The 22,755-nt window shown below is 38.9% G+C and overlaps 1 protein-coding gene across 9 annotated transcripts in view; it reads left to right on the top strand.

The window, feature by feature from the left end:
• ROBO1 (roundabout guidance receptor 1) overlaps positions 1-21,378 on the top strand; it is a 1,017,416-nt gene extending 996,038 nt beyond the window's left edge. For all 9 annotated transcript variants that reach the window (XM_037906016.2, XM_037906009.2, XM_043538384.1 and 6 more), the window contains 5 exons: positions 410-819; positions 4,328-4,480; positions 15,260-15,568; positions 18,326-18,522; positions 19,673-21,378. In XM_037906016.2, coding sequence (XP_037761944.1) covers positions 410-819; positions 4,328-4,480; positions 15,260-15,568; positions 18,326-18,522; positions 19,673-19,687 — 1,084 coding nt within the window. In that variant the 3' untranslated portion in view covers positions 19,688-21,378. The remainder of the gene's footprint in view (positions 1-409; positions 820-4,327; positions 4,481-15,259; positions 15,569-18,325; positions 18,523-19,672) is intronic.
• The last annotated feature ends 1,377 nt before the right edge of the window (positions 21,379-22,755 follow it).

Below are 22,755 nucleotides of genomic sequence, written 5' to 3'. Positions count from 1 at the left end.
ACCTTTTGCTCACTTTCACAGGTGTGCACTTCCAAATGTAATTCTTTAAGCTGTGTCCTAAACTGTCACCCCCCCTTTCCTAACTGAACATGAGCTAAATTATGAAAGATAAGGAGATTTATACATAAGCGAGCACATTTTTATTAAACTGGAGTGAAAGGTACCATAAGAGACGGCCGATTTCTTTTTTTGGTTGATTTCTGGTTTCATAGCTGTCGGTCATCTCTGATTATAGAAAAAAAGTAAAATCCTGCTACTTTCAAATCTAAATCCTGGGAATTTAAAATGGCAAAACAAATTGGTTGGCATGTCAGAGAAATATTCCACTGTTTTTTCCAGGATATTTTGTTTTGGTCTGGTTAGTTTGTGCAACTGAAATAACAATTTTTAACATTGTGTTTACATGCAGACGTCAGCCTGTGAGTCCTCCACCCCCTCCAAGGCCTATTTCTCCACCACACACCTATGGGTACATTTCAGGACCCCTGGTCTCAGATATGGATACTGATGCACCAGAAGAGGAAGAGGATGAGGCAGAAATAGAGGTTGCCAAGATGCAGAACAGAAGGCTCCTTTTGCGTGGCCTTGAACAGACACCTGCCTCGAGTGTTGGGGATTTGGAAAGCTCTGTAACGGGATCCATGATTAATGGTTGGGGCTCAGCCTCAGAAGAAGACAACATCTCAAGTGGACGGTCCAGTGTTAGCTCTTCTGATGGATCGTTTTTTACTGATGCAGATTTTGCACAAGCTGTTGCTGCAGCAGCAGAATATGCTGGTCTTAAAGTAGCAAGACGTCAAGTGCAGGATGCAGCAGGAGGTGAGGTCTTATAAAGGCACGGTGTGCTTGGTTGGGGATGAAAAAAGAAAAACTGCCACCATGCCCTGTCTTTTATCCAAAGGTTGTCCCTAAATTTCTTAAATAACTTAACAATGAATCACAGTCTGCTGTTCCAATTTGTACAAATTCAGCACGCTCAGAAAATTGACTTGCATGCCCACATAATTATCTCCTATGCTCTGGCTCTTCCAGCAGGTAATGTATTATTTGTTGAAGTGAAATGGGAGGCAGTTAACGCTGCTTAAGATCTCCAGGTTGCGGGGTGAGGAGGACTTCGAATTAAACAGTCCAATTCACTATATTACATTTAATTGCTACTAAACGTTGTTTTACATCAAATCAATTGTCGGAGATGTGGCTGTAAAAATGAAACTTGTGTGCTAAATCATGGGGCGGGGGGAACTCTAATTGATTTAAAATTCAAATATAGCTGAAATTATTATTGTTCTCTTAGGTCTTGTCTATACAGCTCCACAGTTTGCAATATGTGTGAATAGCAGTGAACACCAAACGGCTGCACTGTAACTTCCCCATGTGGATGGTGTGGGCATGAACTAAAAGGTTCCTAGTTTGCATTAATGTAGTCCTCTTCAAACGGGAGCGTGTAGATATGCCGTAGAGTTTGGTGAAGAAGTGGAGGAATGGGAGGCAGGTTGGTGATAAGGATAAAGGCTCGTGTGGACAGTGGTCTGTCAGAGGGGAAGAAAAACAAGAATAAAAACAACATTCATATTCTTTGACTGTTGTAACTCAGGCATGCTAATGTGCTCTGAACTGAAAATACATGCAGTTACATGAACTCAGTTTGGGAGCCATTTGCAAACTTAAAAATGGTTGAACATTTTTGTCTTTGTTTTTAAATGTTACAGTATAAAGATGTAACGGTATAGTGTGTATCTAAGCAATGAAATCAAACATAGAAAGTTTAATCTTAAATTTCTCTGTTGTGCAAAATCACCCCTATGCACATCATATGTATAGGACACAGGAATTATCATATTGCACTAGTCCAGTATCCTGTCTCCTACAGTGGCCAGTACCAAATGCTTCAGGAGAAGGCATAAGAAGTCCAGAAGAAGCAGGCAGTTTGGGATAACATGTCCTGAGGGAAGGTTCTTACAATTGGTTTATTCCCTGAAGCATGGTGGTTTAGACCCTTTCAAAAACTCTTGTTTGTTTAGAATTTGCTATTATAACTCTGGATATTCTTGTTATCCGTATAAACATCCAGTTTCTTTTTTATTCTTGTTAAGCTTTTAGCCTCAATGACACCTAAAGGTTATATAAAACTGTTATTTCTTCTTACTGATTTTGAAATTTTGCTACCTTTTAGTTTAATTGAATGCCTTTTTTTCTTATATTATGAGACAGGTGAACAGAAGTTTCCAGCTGGCCCTTTCTCTAAAATGCATTATTTTGTATATTTTTCATGTCCTCCCTGTAAAGTACATGATCCCAATCTTTTTGTTCTCTTCATATGAGAGTTTTAGTTTATCCATGTCTACTGGAATGTGGAAAGTATAGTGTTTCAGCTTTAACACTTTATTTTCTAGGTTTTGTAAGCTTAAGAATACATTTAATCACATTTTAAGATAATTATTTGCCATTTACTATACTGGGGAACATCATCAGTCTCTGTTTGGAGCATAGTTGAGACAAACTGCCCTTGGCTTGGCATCATAATTTATAACCTGTCATTTCAGAAACTTCTCTTAGATTACAAAGAAACTACACTTGGCTTTTCCGCTGGTAAACACTCAATATGTAATAAATATTTCATATTGGAGCACAAGCACTATTAGCTACCAGGATTAACTGAATATGAATAACCAGTGATCTGAGTAGGTTCATGCTTACCAAATAGGTTAGTGTCATGTTTCAGCTGATAAATGGGACTGCCACAGTTCAAAGAGATCTGTGACTATCTTGCCAACCCTTTATAGCCACTAGAGCCAGAACACTGGGATTCTATTACTGTAGTTTTGTCTTCACCCACTCTACAGAGCTGCAAGATTCCTTTCTCATTTCTAATTTCCATTCTGACTTTTAGCACTCCTTTGTTTCAACATGGCTGTTCATCATGAAGAAAGAGAAGGGGAGGTAGTTTAGTTATTTGAGTGAAATCTTGGCCTCACTGCAGTCAGTAGTAAAACTCGCGTTGACTTAAATGGGGCCCCAATTTCATCCTTTTGTATAACTATTTGGAATGGATAATTTTACATACTACTGATGTAAAAATAATTAAACTTAGCAACATTTAAAAGAGTATTATGAATTGGGGGTTTTATTTTGTTTTGTGTTTGCATTTTCCTGAATACAAACACTGGAGATGTGACACTGCTCATGTACAAATGAAGTATTAGGAAATGCAAATCAGGGTGTCACAGGGACTGCTGGTCGGTCACCTCCTGGTTGCTCTGGCGATTAGCTGATTTCAGGTCTGACACCTCCTTTCCACCTCTTACCGTGTGCTCTGCCTTCTCTTCCTAGCTTTCCGTGAGGCAAGTTGCTCTGTGTCTGTGGTTTGGCCATCCAGCCAAATCACACACGTCCTCTCCTTCCAGCGTATCAGAGTCTCTGCTAACGAACAGGCTCAGGCAGCCTTCCATTCACTGCCCAGCCAGTGCCATTTCCCCAGTAGCTGGTAGAGGAACTAGGCCCACCCTCTAGCCTGGGTCCTGAATGTTCTGTCCTGTTCTGAACCTTACTGCCTTTTTTCTGAGTCTTTACCAACCTTCTGGCTCCACCCCTTAGACTACTTCCCTGCAGCTCCTTTCTGTTGCTAGCTTCCTGGCTTTATCCTAGCCCTGCCTCTTTCTTCTCAGCTGTGCACCATCATCATGCAGGGGATTAATTAGGCCACAAAATTCCTTCTCAGCCTTTTTAACCCCTTCCAGGCTGGTGTGGGGTGAACACCCCATCATACAGGGATTTGTCATATTTTGGATCTAGGAACAATTTGGTGTACTTCACAAACAGTGCTTTATTGTTAATGATTCAAGCAGTGTAGTGCTGTATGCATTTGTAACTAGGTCCTGCTCATTGTTCTGCCATAGTACATTTTTGAGTGAACCTGTGCATTGTCCATGCCAGAGGATCTGAAGCCCATTGTGAAAGTGATGCATTTTGTTGTTGATGGACATTGCTATTGGGCTGATAAAATATTCTATTCCTGCTTGGTCACAGAGTTCAGATTCCTGCAGGGCACCTACTAGAAACAAACAAGTTGTATAATTTCTGGGAAACTAAGTCCGCCTGTTTATTGATTTGAAGATTAATGTATCTCTTCAATTGTTTGTTAAAAATATGCTGTAAACCATATCACCAATAAGGATATTACAAGATTTAGGTTAATGTAATATTATAATTAAATAACTTCAGTTTTAGAATGGCTGCACATGATTCTCATTTTAAAAAGAGAGGGAATATAATGTCTTATTTTGGAGAGAAAAATAACAACGTTCTGTTCTGTAATTATTTTTTTCAGGCCGTAGACATTTTCATGTATCGCACTGCCCTAGACCCACCAGCCCTGTGTCTACTGACAGCAACATGAGTGCTGTTGTAATACAAAAGGTCCGACCTGCCAAAAAGCAAAAACACCAGCCAGGACATCTGCGCAGAGAAGTCTACACAGATGGTAAGTAAGTCCATTGAAACAGGTGAAAGTGTCAATGAACCGCTCTAGATATATGCTGAGTGTGTAAAGGCTTTCCTCACAGATAACATTATGTTTTAAAAAAAATCAGTGATTTGTGTTTGCTATTGCTAAATATGTTGAGCAAATTAATCATTTTAAATTTCCATACTGGGTAGTCTTTATGGATGCCTCCACTGCATCTGTTTTCTGTCATGTCCTAATAGGCTAATTGCTGCCATTATTTAAGAGAAAAGGTAGCACATATAGGTACAGTAGTTGAAAATAATGTGTGCCTGGGATTAAAATTTTCTTTAAAATAATGGAACAATAACTCCTCCAAAGTGTCAGGTTTTTTTTCACAGAAGCAATTTAGCATTCAGATGGTAACCAACAAAATAGCTGAATTTTAATCCGAATGCGAGTATTGTTAGTTACTTTGTGCACCAAAAGGCAAAATGTAATCATCTTCTCTCATGCCTTCACACACAATATCGACTCCTGCTGAAAAGGTAATGCTTGTATTCTCTGGGGAGTATAGGAGGATAATGCAAACATTGTGATGTTGTCTAGAGAAAGCCTTTAATGAAAATGCCTCAGGTGGCCCAGCTTTTATTAAACCACCACCTTCCAGTTTTTATAAACAACTCAAGGGCTTTGTGGAAATTCATGTAAGATAAATTCTTGAAGACTTACCCATCTTGTCAAGTTTGCTAAATTCGCTAAAAGAGGAGGGGAACGAAGGAGTGTCAGAGGCATCATTCCCCACCTCCTGGTTCTCAGCAACAACAATCTGATTAGGAGTTTCATTACTAGTCAGAAATTTTTCAAAGAGGGGCATCATTTGCCATTATCATATGAAAGCCTAATATCATAGATCCTTATCCAGGGTTACAAGAAGGGGTTTTTGAGCCACTTCTCCCTGAGAGTCTTACCACTTGACAGAAAAATTTAATACAAAGCTCACAGCATGATGAGCAGAAGTAATTTTGCAATGAGTGGTTGTCCGTGCTATTATCTGACTTTATTCTGAGTATTTTCTCTCACTAGCATCCATCTGATATTCGACTGCATTAAATACTGGCATGACACAGTGCACCTGGGCCTCTTGGCTTCTGCCCAGGTCCCTTTTGTCAGTGAAACTGAGCTGTCAGAATATTATCTGATTTCAAGAGGTTATTTACAGTGGTTTTGTGCGGGTTTGCTTCTGTGAAAGGGACAACACAGGGTGTAAATCCCAAAACTATACTAGCAATTTTACATTTATGGGACCTCTGTAATGGCATTTTACAAGATTTTATGGACATTTTATCAGCTTTTATTATCTTGAAGAGAATGCTCTTAACTGAAAAATTGGCTAAACATCAAACTTTGATATAATCACATCTACAGTAGCTAGGACATCAGAAAGAAAATCTGGACTGGAGTTGTATGTGGCCATTTCTTTCCCTCTAGCACAGGAATAAATAAGTGAGGATCTGTATTTGGTGTATTTTGTAAAAGTAATTATACTAAGTTAGACCATACAGCACTGTGGTTAAAAATTGTAACAGATTTGACAGTTGTGATCAATATTTGTTTTGTATGCTCGAGCAGATGCTTATTTCAGCATGTTTTCTAATAAGACATGATTTTCCGCTAACCTCTGTGTTATAATTAATTTGCTATACATTGTGATTGGTCAGAGAGTAGGGATTTGTTCTATTTTCTGCAATACTAATAAAACCCAGTTCAGTTTTGTTGTATTATTATTTTTTGCCCCAATCCATTTGCACAGCCATATTTGAAGCCTTACTGAAAATTATAATCACTCATTTTAATAGGCACATATAGAAGCTGCTCCTTTAGAATAAGCTGTAAAATAATATCTAATAATTATTTGCCTTAAGTGGAGAACAGTGATGTGTAGACATGAAAGAAACAATTGAGCGCAGTTGACCTTTCAAGGTACCTCTTCGTTTCTTCCATTGGTTTGGTGTCATACTGTGATTTATTTCTTTTATAAAGCACTGCTTACTACTAGAGAAGCTTCTAGTTTTTCCCATAATGAGTGAGCAGCCTAGTTTACAGTGGAAGAAAACTATGGTCTGAACCTGGACTTTTATCCCTGGTTGGAGCTGTTAAATACTAAAAGGGAGAAGAGATTAATTATTTCATCGTTTCTCTATCTTTTCAATAAAACCTACATTCACAAGTGGCTGCTAAACAACAGCTATTTCTTATGTAGCATAGAAGCATTTTTCACTATTCCCAAATTACTTGGCTACATTAGCTCAATAAATATTTTCTAGCAGTTTTATGAAATATCTGTGACATGAAGGATTTACACAGCTGGATGATAAAAAATATGGAAGCAAATTCAGGTGTCAAATGATTGGTTGAAATTACCAAGAATGTTGTCAGCAGCATTATATGCATATGCTGTAAAAATTCTGGTTTTGTTTTCTTTCTTCCAGCATGGTTTATGAAGTAGATTATTGTTGCTTCAGAGAGTTTTTATTCATAATGCAGCAATGAAAGGAGATGTGTTTGCTTTCCATTGCTTATTCTTAAACACAGGATGTTTTTTAGTTTACTGTGCATTGTATAAGATTGAACAAACTGAGGGTAATGTAATGACTATATTATATCCTTGCCTGATACTAGTTCAGATCAGTTTCTGCTGAATGTAGAACAGACTTTCAGCTCTGTTGTTTTGTTCATTGACAGTCATCCAGATTGTGAAATGTTCGCCATATTTGTTGCTAAAAATCTTTTGCTGAGAAAGGAGGGTAAGGAGTAAATGTATGAATATTTAATTGTTCTTTGTCTAGTCTTTCAGAGAGTTAAATACAAACAAGCGCGTTACTAAAACCTACTAACAAATGCATTTCTCCCCTATCCAACTTCCTCTGATCTATTGACATACTTTATTTAAAAATCAAGTCTAAAAAATATTTTCTGCGCCGTACTTGTCATAAATGATACATTTGCAAGCCTCTTTTGAATCGTTGTTTTGATTTGATTGATCACTAATTAGAAGCCCTCAGACTTGTAAGCATTTAGGTAAACGAAGTGAAAATCTTCTGCAGTGAGTTATAGTCTTTGGGATTTTCCATGTCAACATCCGGTGCCTGATTTTTAAATCCAGCCTCCATTTTTGTTCCCACATTTGATGTAGGTAGCTAGCTAACTACCTGAAAAACAGGTCAATAGCTCAGTGTTGTCATTTGCACCCACAATAAATGATGAGGTTATTAAAGCAACATTTCTCACAAATGGAAAGGTGGCTGTGCCAGATATTGACATGACAAACAATTCCAAAATGTTTCCGACTCTCCCCACTATAGCCCCATCTGTATTGTTGTGTCTCTGTGCCTTGATGATACAAAATGTCTAAACTGTGCAACTTCAGAAAGAGAGAAAAATTATAACTAAATATTTTTTTTCAATTTCTACAAATTGCCAAAAATCGTTTTTTCTATAAAATGATGTTATAATTTGAACATTCAGTTTCTTGTGACATTCCAGGATAGAGCATTTTTGCATAGGACACAGCATCTGCTTCTATTCTGAGGCATCTGGGGATACTGACCTTAAAACTGAGACTTTTTTGTGAGCTGAAAAGCTTTTACTATGTGTAAGTTATAATTATATAAACGTGCACATTGGAAAAAAAACTTTTCCTTTATATATTGTACTGGGGTTTTGTACATGCATTCGCTCAATTATTGTTCATGCAATTTAGCATATCATATCACATAGCATATCACAATCTTTAACTATCAACTGTTTTTCCCTGAGATATGATAGTAGATATCTTGGGCTTTATATGTTTAATTTTTTTAAAGAAGATTCCTAATAATATTTCATTCATCGTTACTTATGAGTGATCTTTTTTTATGTTTATTTTCAGTTTCTCCACTTTAGTACAAAACTGGCTTAGTGGATTGATTATTTTTTCTGCAATTGTTTTCCCCATGATTATTATGTATGCTCTCATTTATAATCTTATTGAAAATTATAATCACCGTTTTCAAAAGGCACATATGGAAGATTTCCCCTGTAAAATATTTTATAAAATGGCATCTGTTAATTGTTTGTCTTAAATGGGCAATAATACAACACCTATATGCAGACACAAATGAAACAGTTGAGAGCAGCTGACCTTTACTAGGTACCTCTGAATTCCTTATATTGGTTTGATGTCACTCGTTATTAACTTTTTTTATTTCTCGCTACAGAGGCCTCCATTTTCTTTTTAATAACGAAATATAACAGTTTGTACTAGAGGAGGTAGATTGAGTTTTGATTTTCTCTGTGATTTGAGCTGTTAAATAAACACCACAGGAGTGTAATAGTGTTGACCTCAGAAAAGTTTCCTTTTTCCTTTTTAAAGGATTCTTCTCAGCAAGGAACACTGTTATAATGAAGATTTTTATAGTTTCCCTGCAGGGTATGACAAAGCTCTCTCTGAAGAGACTATCACTTTTTCTGTAGTTATTGTTGTATTAATGCAATTTTACAAAAGTTTTTTATATGGATGTGTTTTCTCTTCTATTACCGTGCCTTAATTCTACCTAAATAATCATTTTAATCGTTGCCCACTTTAACTTGTAACTGGTTAGGATTTGGGGAAGAAAAGTTTGTTAGTTATACTTCACTGACTGATTTCTGAAATTATCGATGACTTTGTGTACATTTCTTAGTAATGTCTAAAAATGGTTGAGAAGTCAGAAGCCTCTGATGAAGACGTTTATAGGGGCAGCCCATATTCAAATAATTCCAATTACTTTCCAAACTGATGCCCACAAAATTCCCAATGTTATGGCAGGGTAGGGTGACCAGACACCAAACGTGAAAAATCGGGATTGTGGGTGGGGGGTAATGGGAGCCTATATTTAAAAAAGACCCAAAAATCGGGACTTTCCCTATAAAATCGGGACGTCTGGTCACCCTATGGCAGGGGAGAAGAAAAAAGATTGCACTTACAAAGATTCCCAGTTTATACTTGATGCAAATAAGGGGAACAGAGGGAAACATTCCCAAAGTGACAGGTTTCAGAGTAGCAGCTGTGTTAGTCTGTATTTGCAAAAAGAAAAGGAGTACTTGTGGCACCTTAGAGACTAACCAATTTATTTGAGCATAAGCTTTCGTGAGCTACAGCTCACTTCAGCTGTAGCTCACGAAAGCTTATGCTCAGATAAATTGGTTAGTCTCTAAAGTGCCACAAGTACTCCTTTTCTAGTTCCCAAAGTGTGAGACTTGCCCCTGGAGGGTGCTTGGAAGATGTATAAATTAAGATGGACAGGTCTTTATCGCCAGTGCATGGTGAGGCTGATGGGCATTATTGGTTTCTTTTACCTGAAGTACTCAGTTTTCCAAAGTTAGGAAATGTATCTTGAACCACCTTTCTACTCCGTTGATTCTGGGCCAGCCAATGACTGAAATGAACCCAAGCATAACTTAAAGCAGGTGAAGGACTGCTGTGTGTTAGCCTTGTTGCAGTGATTCCACATGGACCACTGTGCCAGCTAAGGCTCAGGTAGAGCTTCATGCACAATTCCACCCTTTCCCTCAGCTATGGCACATCTCTGCAATGCCCCTGAGAGGGAATCTTAAGTGGCCACCACAGGACAGCGTTCTGGTTGCTAGTGCCAGGAATATATCTCATCATCCCATTTACTTGTACTCAGGGCTTAAATTCTCAGAAATTATTTCCCAGAGTCCCCTACCCCCTTCAGCTGTGGGGTGCCGGAGCTCATGGCTTCTGCCCTGTGGGGTGTGCGGATTTGAAAATATTTACCAGAGATCCTTTCCAGACAGCTCTGGATGAATTTAAGCTCTGCTTTTATTCCAGTTTTTAGTCATCTTGAACTCATCTCCTTACTTTTCTTGTACCAGCTTAGTCAGTTTTCAGTTCAAATGTACATCTGCACAAATATACCTTGAACTATCTGAATGTACAGAGGTGATAGCTGAAAAAATGCAGCTGCTCTGAGATTTTGAAAGCTCTCTCAGATCGTCTCAGAGGAAATAGAATGAATGCATTTCATTGCAAATTGCTGAAGCAGGGATTTTAAAATGTTCAGTGGTCTTCATTCTTTAATAGATGCACTTGGGATGAATGCATTACTGACTCATTTACACCTCTCACATGCACATTTTCTTCACCTGTTTACTTAATGTATGCCTATGGTTTGCTTCCTGTAGCCTGGATCGAAAGCAGCCTTGTATCTTAGTTACAGGATGTGAGCTTTTAAAAATTTTCCTTCACCTTTTATAATACAGTTGTGTGCTATGATAACTGACTGATAGCTTTCCCCTTCTATTTTTAAAAATGTTAAGTATTAATGTGGAAGAGAGAAAAATAGCATAGATGCACCTTATAAATAATTATTGTTGCCGTGTTGGGATACATTCGATACTGCAGCACAAGCTAAATGGAAGAGAAAAGTTATAAAACTATTTTCAATGGACCAGTCTCATTAGTCTTCATGTTAGGTTTTGGGGCTTCAATTCTATGACTGTGCCGAGTATCCTCAATTGCTACCAACTTCTTCAATACTTTGTTTAGCTGTCAACTATTTTCAAACATCTCTGAAATGTCTTGCAGGAAGCACTTAATATCTTGCAGAATTTGTGTCCTATTTGCATAGTGCATACCTACAAGAAGAAGATCTGAACAAAAATGCAGATGTCACAAAGCTAGGGGGGGTTGCCAACACATTGGAGGATAGAGCTAAAATTCAGAGGGATCTTGATAAACTGGAGAACTGGGCTATAGATAACAAAATGAAATTCAGCAAAGACAAATGGAAGGTGCTACATTTAGGGAAGAAAAACAAAAATGCATAAATAGAAAATTGGGGACAACAGGCTTGGCAGCAGCATCACTGAGAAGGATCTGGGAGTTGCAGTGGATCACAAACTCAACATGAATCAGCAATGCAATGTTGTTGCGAAAAAAGCTAATGCAATTTTAGGTTGCATTAACAGAGGTATAGCATGCAAGCCATGGGAGGGGATAGTACTGCTTTACTCAGCACCGGTTAGGCCTCAGCTGGAGTACTGTGTCCAGTTTTGGTTACCAACGTATAGAAAGGATGTAGAGAAACTGGAAAGGTACAAATGACAAAGATGACCAAAGGGATGGAATGCAAACTATCTGAACAAAGGCTGAAGGAACTGCTGGGTATGCTTAGTTTGGAAAAGAGGAGATTAGGGGGCGGGGGCGATAGCAGTCTTCAAATACTCAAAAGGATGCCATAAAAAAGATGGAGAAAAGTTGTTCTCTTGCCACAGAGGGCAGGACAAGAGGCAATGGGTTCAAAGTACATCATAAAAGATTTAGATTAAATCTTAGGAAAAACTTCAGAAATATAAGAACAGTAGGACATTGGAACAGACTGCCTAGGGAAGTCATGGAATCTCCTTCACAGGTGGTTTTCAAAAGGAGGTTGGACAGCCACCTGTCTTGGAAGTTTAGAAACAACAAACCCTGCACCTTGGCAGAGGGTTAGACTCAACAGCCATTGTGGTCCCTTCTAACCCTATGGTTCTATAATGTGACCTACTCAAATAGTACAGAAAGCGATCTTTAATGCAAAACTTGTTTTAAATACCCTTGTCTTTCAGGCTAGCTTGTATGAATGACTTGTATATATGCTGTGTGTAGCCTATAGGATGGTTTAGGTTAAGAAATAAGTAGAAATTAGGTTTTGGGCCTAAGTTAGCCTAATTTTCCAAGAGTATGGAAAATTGAAGTTGCTAACATGAGAAAGTCTGAGATAAGTTGGAGTCAGTAAAGTGGGAAAATTAAAGTTAGCAAAGACATGACCCAAGGTTATGTTGTGGTTATGTTTTGATTATAACTGGTTTGAGCAAGGTTTTTAATGAGTGTTTTTGAAGATTGTGAATGTTTGATTAAAATACTATCTATAATGAAAACCTGGGAAGGACATTAGTGCAGATGTTTATTTAAATAATGTGTAATGTAAAGAACAAATAAGGAGGTGGTGGAAATATAATTATGGTAAGGTGTAGTTCAATGTTAATTGGTATTAGATTATAAAAGAAGTAGCCTTGGTAAATTGCAGAAGAGTTCTAATTAACATCAGACGGGTACGGTTAGGTTTCATGATTATAAGGCTGTACTTCATTCTATTGTCAGTGGACTGATCAGCCACTATTTCATCTTTGAGTGTAAGTGATAATTGCATGCCTATTTGCTAAACTAATCATTTTTCTTTTGAATAAGGTTTAATTGTATCATTCAAAGTATCATCTAGCAGTCCTCTACTAAATAAATTTTCTGTAACCGACCTAGAGTCTTGAACCTACAAACTAAGTTGGTTTGTATCTTAATAGTGATATTAATTGGGAGCATTTCAACATAAGGTTGCAAAAGGTTACATATGGCGTGCCTACAAAGACCAGGACTGAATATATTTCCTTTACTCGACATTGGGTGAGTCATCCTATAATTCTGAAAAATAACAGAATGATTAGTACTTCTAGATTACCTTTTCAGGTAGCCATCAGCAACGTTTTTCATATAATAGCCGTATCCCTCCCAAAGAACTGAGTACATTTCAGGTCCGGAACAACTGTAGCAAAAGCTTGCTCTTCTCATGAATGGACCTCAACAAGGAAGATGACTATCCACAAGAAGCATACCCAAACTTTTAAAAATTGGGTGACAACAGTCAGGCTCCTAAATCCACATTTGGGAACCTAAATAAAAGTGGACTGATTTTCAGAGGTGGCAAGGACTTATAGTTCCCACTAAAGTCAGTAGGATTTGTGGAAGCTGGAACGTTTAGGGGGACGTGGTGTGCATGGACTTTGGACTCTATTATTAAACACCAACTACTGAACATTTTGGTCTGTGTTGTTTTCATAAAATCTAATGACATTACCAATATTCATTACAATAATTCAACATGGAACTCCCTCAAAAGCTACAAGGTAACTTTTAGAAGTCAGGTTTCAGAGTAGCAGCCGTGTTAGTCTGTATTCGCAAAAAGAAACGGAGTATTTGTGGCACCTTAGAGACGAACCAATTTATTTGAGCATAAGCTTTCGTGAGCTACAGCTCACTTCATCGATGTAGCTCACGAAAGCTTATGCTCAAATAAATTGGTTAGTCTCTAAGGTGCCACTAGTACTCCTTTTCTTTTTAGAAGTCAATAATTTAGCAAATGTATTCTCTTTTACTGAGAGATGTCTGCCACTACATCACATTCACAGTCATTGTTTCCGTAGGAAATGTAGTGCCGTCGCTTGGAATGCAAGAATTATTTTACACTAGCATATGGTCAAGAGCAGTGATTGTAATGCTTCGCGATACATGAAGTATATTTGAGAGCAATAGTATCGTTAATCTGAAAGTGAGCTTGTGAATAAGGGTTTGAAATGTGTTTTAAGATAGGGCATCACAATGATAGCAGGGTTAATGTTGGAGATGGGGACTCTGATGGGTGAGTGTTGCCTTTATTTACTACTTTGCTTCGCTCATGATATTCTGATTTTTTTCAACTTTCACATGCTCTCTATTGCTGTCTTCCATTTTGCAGATTTGCCCTTATTCAAAATGACCTCCCATGACTTTGAATAGGGCTGAAATTAGGCAAATTAGCAACGATGTTAACAGTGTCTATATGTGAAAGTGAGGCTGCCCCTGGGACTTGTCTACACAAACATTTATTTTGCAGCAAACTGGAGTATGAGTTTATTCTGCTGTATAGTAACTGTTCACATGGACCCTGCTGGTGTGTGTTAATTTATTAATGCACTTTGATTGGTGCCACTTCAAAGAGGACGAAATCTAAGTTCATTAACAAACTGTTCATGCACGTCAGCAGGGTCCATGTGGATTGTTACTCCATGACAGGCTATTGCAAAGTAGAGTCACACCCCAGCATGCGATGAACTAATTGTTTGTATAGAAAAGTGCCTACTAAAGGTGGCCACCAGCACTCATTGTTTTCCCTGGGATTGAAGTCACACTATCATCAAGGAAAATGGCTGCAGTTCTGTGGTTAGGGAGCCTTATAGAAAAGTGTGAGGAGACAGGAGAAGATAAGAAGCAGAAGAGAGACTGAGAAGCGGTAGAACTTAGAAGGAGATACAGAGATAGGCAGGAGGAAACTGGGCAGGGGAGCTGTATGGAGATGTGGGAGCAAGGCGGACTTAGAGGGATGCTGAGGATTGTGGAGCAGGAGGATGCAGAAGGGGAGCTGAGAAGACTGAAGGAAAGACAGGGATGTGGGGCTGCATTGAAAACTGAGGAGGAGAGAAGTATGGTGTGCAAGAGGGAGGCTGATGAGTTCAAGGGCTACGAGGATGAAGGGACAGTGATAAAAGAAGCCAAAGGAGAGGAATGAGAATGAACTTTCTCACCCCAGGGGTAGGAAAGAATAGGTGAAGCCCCTCTCTGAGCAGCCAGTTAGGAAGCCTGCATTTTTGCTACTTTTAGGGTTGAATTTAGAACTGGAAATGATCTCAGGGTGGCTACTTCCTCCTACGGGCTCAAACAACAGAAGGCAAAATTTTAACACAATAAATTTGTTGTTTTTTAAATAATGATTTCTGAGTTCATCTTGTGATTGGAGGGGGAAAGTCTGACTCTTGACGGTTTAATGCTTGGGTTGGCTGAACACTTAAGCAGTCTTAATTCTAAGTTAACGATTTTCTTTTGTGAGAAAATTGACCTAAAAATATGATGAGTTACCACAGTGGAAGTAAAATACTATTCCTTAATTTTGTTAATGCCTGATGTATTTTTTTTTTACTTTGTAGACCTACCACCCCCTCCAGTGCCACCTCCTGCTATTAAATCTCCTACTGCCCAGTCCAAGTCACAGCTGGAGGTGCGGCCTGTCATGTTGCCAAAACTCGCCTCTATAGAACCGAGAACAGACAGGTCCACGGAAAGAAAAGGAGTGAGCTACAAAGGGAGGGAAGGGGCAGATGGCAGACAGCATTCTGATGTGCGGACAAATTCAGGAGAGCGGAGAGAATTGCAGGAACAGCAAAATGATGGGAAACTGCGAGGAAACAAAGCAGCAAAGCGAGAAGGCACACAAGCAAAAACTCATCTTCTCCAAGGTGATTTTGACGTGTATTGAGTTTAATGAAATATATATCATAGCTAAGCAGGAGGATCTGGTTCACAGACCTCCCGATCAAATTCACAGCAGGCCTGAGAAGTTAGGCCTGGTTGATGCTATATAAGTGCTGAAACTGGGGGTGCTGCCACAGCCCCTGACTTGAAGTGGTTTCCATCATATACAGGGTTTACAGTTTGGTTTAATGGCTCTCAGCACCCCCACTATACAAACTGTTCTACCACCCCTGCTACACTATGGGGTTAGGTTTAAGTAACTTGCCTTGCATCTAACTATCTGTGGAAGTGTCTTCACTTAAATGTGGCCCCTGCTGACATAAGTGCCTCTGTATGCCAATGTTGTAACACCACTTCCCCGCATGGCATAGAGTCACCTTCGACGTAATTAGGTTTATGCAGTACCAGCGTAGACACTGCGTTGCTTACATTGACTGCTACTGGCTATCAGGAGCCGTTCTACAATGCCCCACATGGGTAGTATGATCAATACAAGTGCTGTATGTGCATACCTTACGTATTACAGCTACACCTGGAGAGGCATTCTTGGAGTGCCTTATGGACATTTGTCACTTGTATGATCTCCTCCTGCCTCTGCCCCAGTTTTTTAAGGGAGTTCAGTGAGGCTCAGGTAACCCAGATATTTAGTAATAATACTGATGAATTGAAGGTTGACTCATTTTCACCTTACATTTATAAAGGAAAAAGGTGCAACCCAGATTTCAAAGACCACTTAGTCTTACTTCGATCCCCTTTAAAAAGTAGAACACTATAATGAAGATTAGACCAATAGAATGGGTTGAAGTTGTATAGGTTACAAATAGTAACCAGAATGATGTTACAAAAAAGGATCATGCTAGACCAACCTAATCTCTTATTTTATGGAGGTCAGTAAGGCTATCGATAAAGGGAGTTCATATGACAGTATCTATCTAGCCCTCAGGAAAGCTTTGGGCAAAGTATCAAGCAAACGCTTGATTCTTTCTTAGACTAGCTAGCCTGGATACAAAACAGGGGAATAGAAATTGGACAGTAAATTGGTTAAATGGGCACATAAGCAAGAGGTCATTGTAAATGGCAGTGGGTCACAATAAAGAGAAGTCATTAGAGGGTTACTTCAGGGGTTGGTTCTGGGGCTGTTGCTTTTCAATTTATGGATTAATGGCTTCGAGCAGGTGGCAAAATTTGCTGATGACAGTAAAACTGGAAACAATGTTAGTATTTAAGGGGCATCTCACCTTCAGAAACAGTTAAAAACATTAGGGCAGGTGTCTGTGTGTTGATTTATAGATATGTACTTGAGTTCTAAAATCATAAGGCAGCCTACGTGTGACTGAGTAAGAAAATGAAATTTACTGACAATAAAAGGAATGGAAGCATTCAGGTTTGCAGTATCTATTACTGATTCTAATTATTATTTACTTAATAAAAATACTTAGCTCTGGTATACTGCTTTTCATCCATATATCTCAAAGCAAAATCAAAAATGAGGGATAAGGAATTTTAAGGCCAAAGATTTCCAAAGTGCCAACTAATTTTGGGTGTGTCTGTTTTTCTGTGCCCGACTTGAAACCAACCCAAAGGACCTGATTTTCAGAGGTTAACTTAGGCTGCACATCCTGTTGACTGTAGTGTAAGCCTAGTGCAGTGATTCCCAAAGTTTTTACTACGGCAACCCACTCACTACGTTCTTCTTTTTTTGCAAGCCACCATTACACAGATGTACCCTCTGCCCCAGCAGAGGGGAAGGGAGGACACAGTGTGTGAGCAGGAGAGGTTGGAGAGAGAGTCTGCCCCACACTCACCCAGTAGCAGTGGGCCCCTGTCCCATGGGGTTGGAATCAACACCCTGCTCCAGGCGTTGTGACCTAGTACCTGGGGTCACACGCTTGGCCTCCTGAGTTGTGGTGAAACTCTGTGTACCAGGTTACAATGTCCAGAGCGGGGAGCTAGGCCCAGTCCTGCAGGATGAGTGCAAGGCAGTCTCACTGTCCAACCCTCATGGCCTCCCATTCTCATCAGGCCAAGAGAAGTGTGTGTTTGCCTAGGCCAGGGCCCAATGATGGGTTAATCTGACCCGGGGCATGGCGACTCCTCTAGCGCCTTACCACAATCCACTGCTGGGCCAGGACCCACCATTTGAGAAACAATGGTCTAATGGCTATGGAGAGAGGAGACCTGAAGTGCATTACTGAGTCTGCTACTGTTTGTAGGATCGTGGCCAAGTGACACAGGCCCAGATTAACAAATTTTTCCACTAAATTTGAGTGCCTACATTTTTGAATGTTCAGCTTGAGATATGGTGCGCCTGATTTTCAGAGGTGCTGAGTCCCCACAACTTCAGTAGAGCTCAAGGATGAATTGTCCCCTCCACTTCCAAGGTCATACCTGACAAATATACAGCAGAGGTTTTCTTCATTTCTCCATTTTCTGCTGGAATACAGAGCAGGGATCATAAGTTTCATGTCATAAGTGGACGTGAATCATGGATCACTCTTTCTGTTGCTTCTTTCTCTTCATTTCCATATTTCTAACCTCACTATTACCTTTTCTTCAATAACATGTTTTACTCTGTTATGGAAACAATTGTGAAGCAGTTCATACTGCTACCAGCCATCACTCTAAATCTCTGGGTGGCCATTTAAAAATTGCACACATTAAGTATGTATGCAGACTTTGCAGATGCACATTATACTAAAGCATATAAATGTACATAACAATGTATGTATTTCATTGCACAGAGGACATCTTACCATATTGTAGGCCTACGTTCCCAACATCAAATAATCCAAGAGATCCCAGTTCCTCCAGCTCTATGTCATCAAGAGGATCAGGAGGTAGACAAAGGGCAGATCAAACCAATATAGGCCGAAGAAATGCTGCAGAAATGCAAGTACTGGGAGCATATGACCAAGGAGAAGAAGAAGAAGAATTAGAGGTAACTGCAATGGCACTATTAGCAATGCATATGATAGACCCTTGTCACTGGAAAATGATTTGCGGACCTAGATAAATAGCAAGGTGAAAGCACATTTCAGAAGTGGAAATATTTAACCTAGGAAAATTATTTTAATTGTTCATTAAACATAAGAACATAAGAATGGCCATACTGGTCAGACCAATGGTCCATCTAGCCCAGTATCCTGTCTTCTGACAGTAGCCAATGCCAGATCCTTCAGAGGGAATGAACAGAACAGGGCAATCATCAAGTGATCCATCCCCTGTCGTCAAGTTGCAGCATCTGGCAGTAAGAGGCTCAGGGGTACCCGTAGCATGGGATTGCCTCCCTGACTATCTTGACTAATAGCCATTGATGGACCTATCCTCCATGAACTTATGTAGTTCTTTTTTAACCCAGTTATAGTTATAGCCTTCACAATATCCCCTGGCAATGAGTTCCACAGATGGACTATGTGTTGTGTGAAGAAGTACTTCTTTTTGTTTGTTTTAAATGTGCTGCCTATTCATTTCATTGGATGACTCCTGGTTCTTATGTTATGTGAAGGGGTAAATAACACTTACTTTCTTCACACCATTCATGATTGTGTAGACCTCTGTCCCCCTGTGTTGTCTTTTTTCAAAGCTGAACAGTCCCAGTCTTTTTAATCTCTCTTCATTTGGAAGCTGTTCCATACCCTTAATAATTTTTGTTGCTCTTCTCTGTACATTGTTGTTATTCCCAACAAAATCCATCTTAAAATAGAGATACTGTTGAGAATACGTATAAGGATGTTGTGGTTATCCACAAAACCAAGCATTATAAGCAGAGGAAATTCAAAATAAAGGTTAAATTTAAAATAATACAAACATTTTCAGATATAGGGCACCCAAAACAACCTTAACTCTACCCTCTCATGACACATCTTAGAGTCTCTGGTGCTAGATTAGACTAAATAGATATTTAAAGACATATTATATATTTTGTTGTCATTCTCTAGTGTCAACCAAATCCCAGCCTTTGTCTTAAAATTCATGCACAATAGCATGGTTATATGTTGTTGTGGGTAAAAATCTCTAAGGCTAGAATGAAAATACTTTAAACAATAAAAGCAAGCTAACACCTAGCCAATTATTTTGATTTCTTACAGGAAACCGAAAGCTGAAGAGGACGAGAGATGTACTGTAACAGGCTTTGAAATCTAATCAGAAAAATATCACTTAAGATGCCTCGAGTCTGATGATGTTTGACGCCAGAAATAATGTTCAGTGCAATCAGAGTGTACAAACTTTCATTTTTATTCATGCCATCAGAACGCTAGCCTTTATTTTACTATTTCTTTTTAACCCCTTTTCATTATGAACAGCCCCTGACTATTGCATAACGCTAAGTGTATCACCTTCTTTCTGCCCAGAAGGCAGGTAACCTGCTCTTCCTGGTGTGGATACCAACTGTCACTTCAGGATTTGGACAGAAGAGGGTGCCAAAACCTGGGATTCCTAGTTTTCACCCTTCAGGCGGCACCAAGCCAGTTGATACGGCACCGGGTCAGTTGATAATCTTCTGTGTAATATAGCATTGATTAAAAATACTAAGTTGCATAAAGTGAAATTTGTGCAAAGGGTTCTTCTAATGTAGTGGCTTTACTATAGCCTGCAGTTCGTGCAAATGGTAACTTGCATTTCAAAATGGACTGTTCCTTTTATTTCCTGCCAGTTTCTCAATGACCCTTTGCAGCAGCAAAAGAATTACTTTTTAAAATGCAACTAGAAGCAAGTTGGGGTAGGGTGGCTCATACTGTAAATATATACTCATTTTAAAGCCCCTGTGGTACTTTAATTTGTCTTCCCCATTTTCATCGTTCAAGTACATTCTTATTGAAAATGTCCTTTGGGATAGGCAGGAGCCAAGTCAGTAGGAACTCTGGTGGTCTAGTCATGGCATGAATAAGTCTATTAGAAACTTGTTCTAATTTTCAACTTAAATGACACTTATAAAAATAAGCAAGGAAAATAATGGACATTTTTAATAATAATTGGGTAAGGACATAGTTATTGTGACTGGCCCAAATCTCAGACCTCTACTCATAATATCAATTCACCTTAAAGAAGTGCCACTTAAAGATGTTTTGTTTGATCTTGGGGTTTGTTTGTTTTGTAATGCACTGCTTTTTTTTTTTTTTTTTGGTTTTAAAAGCACAATCACTAAACTTTATTTGTAAACCATTGTAACTATTAACCTTTTTTGTCTTATTGAAAAATGTTAAGAAGCATTTGTTTGGGACTTTTTTCATCTTTTTGTTAATGCTTTATGTTTGTATTTGGAATATTTGAATGATGACAGATGGTAAGGTAACATACCCACACGTGGGCCATAAACAGAACACTTCTCACTTTTCCTGGACTTGTGGAACATTCTCAAGTTTGCTGTGGCCTATCTCAACATTGGATTTTCATAAAAGCTGAAATAGAGGCATTAGTTGTGTTGAATTTTGCCAAATGATGTCCTCTCTCTGTAGATTTTATCATCTTTTCTGTAATTATATGATTTCTTTGTCATTGGTGCTAATGGAAAATTGTGTGTTTGTTTATGGACAGCTATCAGGACTAGCCCCAATGGGAAAAAAAAGAGTGTTTTGGTGTTTACCGAGGACTAAAATTTTTCATTTAGCTAATTTTTAAAAAAATGGTTACATAGAAAGGATGTGCAGTACTAAGGGAACAATCCATGTGATTAATGTTTTCATTATGTTCATGTAAGAAACCTCATATTTTAGCCATAATTTTGCATACTGAGGATCCAATAATCAGAAAGTAATTTTTGTCACATTATTTATTAAAAATGTTCTCAAATACAGCATCTTGTCTTGTAAAGTTTCTTGTTTTACTCAAAACTAACTTTTAGAGTCTGATTATGATATGATTTATGTCAATATACTTGAGATATTATTCCACTGAAGTCAACAGGATCAAGCCCTTAGACTTTTGCATAATAACTTCTGATAATCATACAGATGCAAATACTGGGTGCTTCATGAATATTTTAGCAGCTCTAATAGGGTAAACCATCACATCTCTAAAAGCATGCTAACTTCCAAAATGAGCTGAAGACAGAAGTCCAGTCCCTAACCCATGCACATATAACACTGTAGACCGGAGAAGTGAGACACTTTGTTGGGGGAGGATATGGATGTAAGAGTCTCCAAATTCAATGATAGGGAATTTCTTTGCTAATCTACTTCCCAGCCTTGCCAAGGAATTTGTTTGCTGGGATTCATTCATTTGTTAGGGACTGCACATAGTACGGGGTGTCTGAGTGCATACTGCTGACCCCTTCACTCTGACGGTACGTCTACATTTGAGCTGGGAGGTGTGGTTTCCAACTTGTGTAGACATACATGCACTAGCTCTGCTCAAATTAGTGCACTAAAAATAGTATCCAGGGTAGTTCAGGAAGTGGCTCAAGCTAGCTGCCTGAGGTCCAGACGTGTATGTATTCAGGCAGCTAGCCTGAGCTACTCCTTGTGCTACCTCGGCCACACTGCTATTGTTAGCATGCTGGCTTGAGCAGCGCTAGCACAGAGAATTACACCTCCCAGCTCAAATGTAGAAATACCCTGAGTCATCCCTGTGCTACTGTGATGTCTACAAAATCCTGCCTGTGGATCATAGTTGGACAGTAATTGAGCTGTGACTATGCTTTTTCCTCTTCTTTCCTTTTTCTACTCTACTCTGATTACCCCATTCTTGCCATTCCTCACCCTGCCTCCTCTACCTTAATTTAAAAATACGAAAAATCAAAATCAGCAAAACCTGTAACTAATTAAAGCTATGCCAATTCTCCATCATATTCATTGTCTTGTATGGTATCTCCCTGTCTCTTAAAATTTCCTCCCTGAAAATTTATCCAAGTGGAGTAAAGAGTCATATTCTCTACACACAACACCATCACAACCCTGCTAGCTTAAAAGAAAGCTTCTGTTAGGACAGTGTTTGAGGTGTCTTTTTTTCTACATGGTTCAGTGTTTAGCATGATTCAGACCAATAGCATTAAAAGAGTTTTCTAGAACTGGAGCTTTTGGGAACTGAAGGATGAGTTGGCAAAGCTAAGAGTTGGAGGGCAAAAGGAGAACTTCATCTTTGATTGGACATTGGTACCAGATGTAACTGGAGCTTACTTCATTCCTCATTGGTACAGAGAAATACAAGAAACCAAGGACCAGTTCCTCAATTG

The sequence above is a fragment of the Chelonia mydas genome, chromosome 1 (assembly GCF_015237465.2).
Source record: "Chelonia mydas isolate rCheMyd1 chromosome 1, rCheMyd1.pri.v2, whole genome shotgun sequence".
In the NCBI taxonomy this organism is placed as follows: Eukaryota; Metazoa; Chordata; order Testudines; family Cheloniidae; genus Chelonia; species Chelonia mydas.
The sequence above is the reverse complement of the archived record's forward strand: the minus strand, read 5'-3'. Positions and strand labels throughout refer to the sequence as shown.